This window comes from Strix uralensis, chromosome 5 (assembly GCF_047716275.1).
Source record: "Strix uralensis isolate ZFMK-TIS-50842 chromosome 5, bStrUra1, whole genome shotgun sequence".
Taxonomy (NCBI): domain Eukaryota; kingdom Metazoa; phylum Chordata; class Aves; order Strigiformes; family Strigidae; genus Strix; species Strix uralensis.
In genome coordinates, this window is record NC_133976.1 from 58700200 (window position 1) to 58708831 (window position 8632).

General features: G+C 54.3%; 1 protein-coding gene across 1 annotated transcript; it reads right to left on the reverse strand.

The window, feature by feature from the left end:
• Positions 1 to 4034: 4034 nt before the first annotated feature.
• H1-0 (H1.0 linker histone) lies at positions 4035 to 4990 on the reverse strand. The gene has a single exon (XM_074871193.1). It carries the CDS (start codon positions 4822 to 4824, stop codon positions 4249 to 4251), a length of 576 nt encoding a protein of 191 aa, XP_074727294.1. The 5' UTR covers positions 4825 to 4990; the 3' UTR covers positions 4035 to 4248.
• Between the last annotated feature and the right edge of the window lie 3642 nt (positions 4991 to 8632).

Consider the following 8632-nt stretch of genomic DNA (forward strand, 5'->3'; position numbering starts at 1 on the left):
ACTCGTGCCTGAGGGATTTTAGAGCCATCGTGGACCTTGAGGATCCCAGGAGCATTAGGTGGCCCCACCGAAGGGGTCTGGGGTCCGCAGCACAGCTGACTTGGATCGTCACAACTAGGTGGTTTATGGGTGCCCACCACAGCAATTGTTCTTGTGGGAGACTTTAACTTCCCAGACTTCTGCTGGAAATACAGCACAGCAGAGCGGGACCAGTCCCGGAGATTCCTGGAATGTGTGGGAGAAACTTCCTGACACAACTGGTGACAGAACCAACCAGGGAAGGTGCCCTGCTGGACATCCTCTTTGTGAACAGAGAAGGACTGGTGGGTGATGTGGCAGTCGGAGGACGACTAGGGCACAGGGATCACGAAATTTATAATAAGAGTTCTCTATTCTTAAAGAGGCCAGGAGAGGGAGCATCAGAACTGACATCCTGGACTTCCAAAGGGCTGACTTTGTGCTGTTTAGGCTCTGCTTGACAGAATCCCTTGGGAGACGATCCTGAAGCGTATAGGGGTCCAGGAAGGCTGGACACTCTTTAAGGAGGAAGTGTTAATGGCTCAGGAACAGGCAGTCCCCAAGTGCTGTAAGAGAAGCCGGAGACAGAGAAGACCACCCTGGCTGAGCAGGGAGCTTTGGCTGCAACTCAGGGAGAAAAGGAGAGTTTATGGCATTTGGAAGAAGGGGCTAGCCACTCACAGTGATTACAAAGTGGCTGTGAGGCTATGCAGGGCAGAAATCAGGAGGTCTAAAGCCCAGCTGGAAATTACCCTGGCTTCAGCAATCAAGGATAACAAGAAATGTTTCTATAAGTATGCCAGTAGCAAAAGAAAGACCAGGGAGAGTATCCATCCCCTGCTAGATGTAGGAGGAAACATGGCAACGAGTGATGAGGAAAAGGCTGAGGTGCTTAATGCCTTCTTTGCCTCAGTCTTTAATAACAAGACTAGTTGTACTGAGGGAATCCAGCCTCCTCAGCCAGAGGACAGAGACTGGGAGAATGACCCCCCCACAATCCAGGAGGAGATAGTCAGTGACCTACTGCATCACATAGACACACACAAGTCTATGGGACCGGATGGGAACACCCGAGGGTGCTGAAGGAGCTGGCTGGGGTGCTCGCCAAGCTGCTTTCCATCATTTACCAGCAGTCCTGGCTGACCGGGGAGGTCCCGACAGACTGGAAACTGGCCAATGTGACGCCCATATATAAGAAGGGTCAGAAGGATGATCTGGGAAATTACAGGCCTGTCAGCTTGACATTGGTGCCTGGGAAGCTGATGGAGCAGCTCATCCTGAGTACCATCATACAACATATGCGGGACAACCAGATGATCAGGCCCAGTCAGCATGGGTTTATGAAAGGCAGGTCCTGCTTGACAAACCTTCTACGACAGGGCGACCTGCTTATTGGATGAGGGAAAGGCTGTGGATGTTGTCTACCTTGACTTCAGTAAGGCCTTTGACACCATTTCCCACAGCATTCTCCTGGTGAAACTGGCTGCTCACGGCTTGGATGGGCACACGCTTCGCTGGGTAAAAAACTGGCTGGATGGCCGGGCCCAAAGAGTTGTGGTGAATGGAGTTAAATCCAGTTGGTAGTCGGTCATGAGTGGTGTCCCCCAGGGCTCGGTTTTGGGGCCACTCCTGTTTAACATCTTTATTGATGATCTAGACGAGGGGATCGAGTGCACCCTCAGTAAGTTTGCAGACGACACCAAGTTGGGTGGGAGTGTTGATCTGCTCGAGGGTAGGGAGGCTCTGCAGAGAGACCTGGACAGGCTGGAGCGATGGGCTAAGGCCAACTGTATGAGCTTCAATAAGGCCAAATGCCAGGTGCTGCACTTCGGCCACAACAACCCCCAGCAGCGCTACAGGCTTGGGGAGGAGTGGCTGGAGAGCTGCCAGTCAGAGAGGGACCTGGGGGTGTTGATTGACAGCCGGCTGAACATGAGCCAGCAGTGTGTCCAGGTGGCCAAGAAGGCCAATGGTATCCTGGCTTGTATCAGAAATAGCGTGGCCAGCAGGGACAGGGAAGTGATCTTACCCCTGTACTCGGCACTGGTGAGGCTGCACCTCGATTACTGTGTTCAGTTTTGGGCCCCTCACTACAAAAAGGACATTGAATTACTCGAGCGTGTCCAGAAAAGGGCAACGAGGCTGGTGCAGGGTCTGGAGCACATGTGGTACAAGGAACGGCTGAGGGAACTGGGGTTGTTTAGTCTGGAGAAGAGGAGGCTGAGGGGAGACCTCATCGCCCTCTACAACTACCTGAAAGGAGGTTGCAGAAAGCTGGGGATGAGCCTCTTTAACCAAGTAACAAGCGATAGGACAAGAGGTAATGGCCTCAAGTTGTGACAGGGAAGGTTTAGACTGGCTATTAGGAAGTATTTCTTTACAGAACGGGTTGTTAAGCGTTGGAATGGGCTGCCCAGGGAAGTGGTGGAGTCCCCATCCCTGGAGGTGTTTAAGAGTACAGTCGACATAGCGCTGAGGGATATGGTGTAGTTGGGAACTGTCAGTGTGAGGTTAATGGTTGGACTAGATAATCTTCAAGGTCTTTTCCAACCTTGATGATTCTATGATGAAATTCTATAGGATTTGGGTGCATCCAGCTGAGGTGACCAAAGATCCTTTGGTCTGAGAGGTTTAGAACTTACTAACTGAAGGACATTAGGCACCTGAGCCCAAGGAATTTAAATGCCTTTGGTCAAAGGGGTTTGTGACCCACAGTCCCACCAGTTTTAGACACAAAGAGTCTAGCTGGAATCCAGCATCTCCATCCTCCACTATAGCTGACGGTAATCCTGTGGCCAGAGTGGTTTAGGCCCCTCATGTCCAGGATTAGGCACCAGGCTCTTGAAAGGGGTTTAGGGTCTTCAGCCTAGAGGGAGCCTTTTCTCCACAGGTCTTAGGAACAAAAGCCCAAAGGGATTAGGTGCCTCCAGACCAAGGATTTCAGTACTCTGAATTACACAATTTGGGAGCCTCGATGGCTAAAAGGCTCAGGCACCATCTGCCCAAGTGATTTAGGATCATCAGGCCAATAGATCTGGGAGCTCCCACCAGGGAGTGTGAAGATGCTGAGCCCACAAGATTTAGGCACAGCAAGGCCAAGGGGACTGGATGCCCACAACCCTTGGGATTTCGGAGCTCCTGGCCCAGGTGGTTGGGGATACTGACATCCAAGGAGTTTAGATGTCTCTAGCCAAGGGAGACTGGGCACCTCCTGACTGAGGCTCAGACCCTGCTGAGCTGTAGGGCTGGCCCACAGACTCCTAGCCAGCCCTGGCTGTCAGGACCACCCAGCCCTGCCCGGGGAGGGGCTCTGGCAGGGGCCAGGCAGGCTCTGGAGCCATGCCAGCCCCCACTGGGCACAAAGCCAGAGCCCCGAGGTGACAGCAGGGCTGTGCCCAGCAGTCCTGCCCGCCCCAGCCTGCCTGCAGAGCTGCCCACTGCCGTGCTGGGGCCAGTTCCTCCCCAGGGAGCAAAGCCGCTCATAGCCGTGTTTCTCCTTTCTCCCCAGGGATCAACCCCTTCTTGCTTGCTGGACACCTCCAGCTCCTTGATAGCAAACATGGATGGACCCTGGTCCCACTGCACCTTCTCCACCCTGTTCCTGCCACCACCCAGCAGAGCAGCGGCGGCTCCGCAGGTGGGTGGGCAGCCCCATCACCTGCCCGGCTGGTTGGTTATCTCCAGCACCAGCCAGACCTCACACCCAGCAGCCCAGCACACCTTGCCGGAGTGGTGGAGGAGGGAGAAAGGAGCCCCTTTCCCTCCTCCTTGGAGGGCTGTGGCTGTTGCAGCCGTATGTTCCCACTACCCCTTGGACACAGGCAGAGTCTTTGCCCAGCCTCAGCAAACACACAACCCACTGGGAGCTGGGGCAGGATCAGGAATTGAAATCCTGTATGGCCTTGACAGAGACACAGAGTCACCATCACTCCCCACGCACAACATGCAGCCCAGCATCAAAAAATATAGACACACACAAGAAATTTCTGAGACGTCAAAATAAAAACCTAGACCAGTAACTCTTAAAAATGGGAACTCTCCGTACCAAAGATGTTCCTTTTTTCTTTCATTAACTGCCTTCTTTTAGCTATTTCCAGACAGGAATAGATCAATTCTTTATAAAATGCAATAGAAAGGAGTAAAAATAAAGGCAAATCTATTTCTATTATTTGTTTTTATAATCTATTTACAGAAGCCAACGGAGAGAGTACCGAAATGCCTCTAGACTTCTCACTTCTTCTTAGGTGGTTTCCTGGTGCTGGACTTGGCTTTGGTTTTCGACCGCTTTGCCTTCTTGGGTTTGGATGCCTTCACAGACTTGGCCTTAACAGTCTTTGGCTTCTTGGCTTTCTTCGGGCTGGCCCTTGGCTTCTTCCTGGCTTTCCTGGTGGCAGATTTGGGCTTCTTTGCCAGCGACTTGGCTTTCCTGGGCGTAGCTGCTTTCCGGGGCGACATGGATTTCCTGGCCACCTTCTTGCTTCTTTTCCTGGCAGGTGACTTCTTCGCCTTGTCAGCCTTGGCCAAGCGGAAAGAACCAGAGGCACCGACTCCTTTGGTCTGCTTGAGGACTCCGGTGGCGAGCATGCGCCGAATGGAGAGCTTGATCTGGGTGTCAGCATTCTGGCCCACCTTGTAGTAGCTCTTCACGTACTTCTGGATGGACTGGCGGGATGAGCCGCTGCGGCTCTTCTCGGCCCGGATGGCTGCCGTGATCATGTCCGAGTAGGTGGGGTGGGCCGCTGGCCGCCGCGGCACCCTGACCCGCTTGGGCTTGGCGGCTGGAGCCGGGGCTGGGCTCTCTGTCATGGTCAGCACTTTGCCCCTCACGGCGGGCAGCCTGGCGCGTCCTGGGACCCGCAGCCCCGGGCGGGGAGAGGCTGGGAAGGGAGCGGTGGTGGGTATTAACGGCAGCTAAGTCGTCGTCGCGGCCGCCGCCGCCGCCGCCGCCGCCGCCGCCGCCGCCGCCGCCGCCTCTGCGGCCGGGCCCGCCGCAGGCACCCTTTAAAGGCGTAGTGCGGACCGCGGGGAGGACAGCCTCGCGCGCGCGCCACCCGCCTGCCGCCACCAGTGTCCCCGTGCGTCCCCCGCCACGCCCCGACCCGACCCGCCGGGCTGGGACAGGGGCGACAAGGAGGGACACTTGGGGGACAGGGAGGAGCACTGGGGGAGTCACTGGGGGACAAGGAAAAACACTTGGAGGGGACACTGCGTGGGGACACTGGAGGACAAGAAAGAGCATTTGGGGAGATATTGGGTAGGGACAAGAAAGGACACTGGAGGGGACAACAGCAGGATGAGGAGCACTTGGGGAGACACTGCGTGGGAAGAAGGAGAGACACTGGGGTGGGCATGGAGGAGACAAGGAGGGGCACTTGGGGGGGCACCGGGTGGGGACAAGGGTGGACACTGGGAGGGGACATGGGGGAACACTGGGGAGACAGGGAGGGACATGGCAGGGGCACTTGGAGCAAAATCAGGACATGTGGAGGGACACTTAAGGGGGGATGCTGGGGGTCAGGGAGGGACGCTTAGGGGGGACACAAGGAGAGACAGCAAGAAACTGGGGAGGACATTAGGGAGACAAGGAGGGACACTAGAGGAAACAGTGTGGGGGACACCAAGGAGAAAAGGGGCGCACTGGGCTCAGAATAGGCTCAGCAGCAGTACCCCACAGCCCAATGTCTCTGTCCCCCTCCTCTGCCCCCTTTGCTCCCCACCAGGTGCTTTGGGGACATCAGCTCAGCCCTCACAGGTGGGTGGCAGGGGTCACAAATAACAGGCTGTCCCCTTTTTGGGGACACACACACACAACTCTTTGTGAGGGGACACATAACACTGACAGTCAGCCCCCCCCTTCCCAGCTGGGTGAGTGGTTGGCTGTTCCTGGTAGATTAAAGGCAGTTACTATCATCTTGCCCGTAGGATTTAGATTATATTCCCCCCCTTATTTCTTAAAAGCACACAGATGCAGCCACCTGGTGTCCACCGACATGCCCTGCGGTGCTTGGAGGTGAACCCCAGCACCTCCAAATCCCCCAGTGCTTCATCAGGGCATTAAAACACACAGTGAGCACCTGTCTGTGTCCTCAATGTGCCTTGGATGCCCAGGGACATGAAAACCATGGGCCAGGGACATGGAAGTATACATAAAAATATAGATATATGAGTACAAATAAATATAAATATAATATAAACAATAGAAATAGAAATAATAGAAAATAGAAATAGAAATAGAAATAGAAATAGAAAGAAATAGAAATAGAAATAGAAATAGAAATAGAAATAGAAATAGAAATAGAAATAGAAATAGAAATAGAAATAGAAATAGAAATAGAAATAGAAATATTTGCTGCCCGCTCCCTGCCACACACACACACTCTGTGAAGGTGCCGCATGTCCCTGTCCTGAGAGGAGTCACTCAGCCCCCTGACGTCTTCCCACTGGTGGAGGGGCTGCTGGGGGCATCCCCTCGTGCCTCCCTCCCTGGTGCTGCTCTTTTACATGCCCTGCTTCATCTGGGGAGTGGGAGAGGTTTACAGCATCTGCAAACCACTTGATTTTATTAAGAGAGAAGAGCTCCTAATTGCAGAGAGGAATAACCACCCTCCCACCTCCCCTGGGTGGTTTTTTTTTGCTTAAGACCTAAGGAATACATCGCTTTCCATCCCACACGGAGTGCATGGGCAGTGAGCTCTGGTGCCCTCTGTACAATGCTTTGACTGGCTGAAAGACCTCTAACTTTTCCTAGCCAGGAATAAACCACCGTCACTGGCTGCCTGCACGTAGGCAACCCCGACGTGCACAGATAAGGCACCATCTGCTTTTATTTGCCTCCAAGTTTTCAACCGTCAGAAGCAGCTCGCCCGTACGTCGGGCTCTGAGGGTAGACAAGGAGGGGGGCTGTAAGCATCGGCCCTGAGCCGCCGGGGTTGGCACAGTGCCGCGGGCTGACCGCAGAGCCTCCAGCCTTAAAAAACAGGCAGCCATTATCAAGGCAGCGCAGTGACGAAGAGGCAAGGAGGAGGGCAGGCAGGGAGGGAGGAGGACAGATGCTTTACCTAACCTGAGCCAGCTGAAAATTAGGGATCTAATCTCAGCCAGTCACCTGGGCAGCTCCTGCAGCCGACTGGGGCTGCTCAGCCTCCTCCGGCGGGTGCCGCTGCCAGCGGGCAAACACCCTCTCCCCTATACGTGGGGGTTCAGACCCTTTCATCCAGTCTAGCTCCCTAATTTTTAGCTAGTCAAACTACGGGGTAGATCCTGTGCCCCCAAGCGAGTTGGTGGAGGGAAGGCATACGGGTGCTAACAGCTCATCAGGCTGCTGCTGGCCTTGTGCATGGAAGGGATCCTGGTCAAGGTAGCCCCTAAGCACCCCACTTGATATTGGAAAGCACCCCTTGAACCCTGCACTGTTAAACTCATACATCCTTAACATGAGCTGGCCGGGATCAAGAGGGGTTTTCCGGTCCCTGGTGGGATGATGGGTCTGGGGGCGGGATGCAGATGCTGCAGGGCAATACAAGCTCTGCTGCCTCTGGGAAGTGGGGTCCAGCGCTGCCAGCACCCCACTACAGGCAGCATGGGGGCCTCATCCAGAAGGAAAAATTATTCCCATGGGCGACCCAGTCCTCCATGCCCAACTTGGGTTTGTGACTTTATTTTTGCCACAGGAACCTGCCACCATGCCCAGGGTGGGGTGGGTTACCCCCTGCACCCCCTTTTCTCCTTGAGGAGAGCTACCAACTGCTCCAAGCCTCCTGTGCTTCCCATTTCTGGCATTAAGTGGCAGAGATTGGGAAATACTGCTTCTCCAATGAACCCCAGAGGACAGAGCCTGGCAGAGGAATCCTCTTCATAATCCCATTTATCTTCCCCTCCCTCCCTGCGCTGCATTCAACCAGACCCCGCAGGGATTTATGCACTTCCAGCTGTGGATTTCATCTTAAGTGGTCAAACCATGTCTATCGTTGACATACTACAGATCCGCTGGGTAACAGCCCCTGCCTTGTAGGGTCAGGATGGCTGTTTGTGGGCATCTGAGTGCACCAGGGCACTTCTGGAAACTAATGCCAGCAACAACATCTGATTTTACCTGGTTTTCATTTTCAAAGAGGCTCAAAATCCCCATCAGTGGGACTTGGCCTCACTAGCACTCAGATCCAAGTGCTTCAGTGTTTTTTAGTGGCAAAACAGGGAAATAAGCTGATTTTCCAGCTGTGTTCATCAGAGCTTCGGCCCTGAGATCCCAGTGTGCAACGCAGTGCAGTCAGCCCGGCACAAAGCCGCTCAGCCCAACCGCTGCTAATGGCAGAGTGGGCTTTAACCGTGCCAGTAAATGGCAAAGGGGTATTGACTCTGACTGCTGAACTGATTACCACTGTTTTAAAAGATTTACGAGCTGGTTTTTAAGGGCAAGCACCTTATGCAAGCTGGGATGCTGGCTCTCATGCACCTGGGGCTCTGCGGGGCTGCGGATTCTCCCTGTGTTTGAGGCTGGGATGCTTCCTGCAGCCACAACCCAGCTGCAAGCGAGAGGATGGAGTACAGGCATCGTGTTGGGATGTTTTGGGCTTTGCAAGGTGTTGTGGAGAGCTGGCCTCCCTCCGGCCATTGT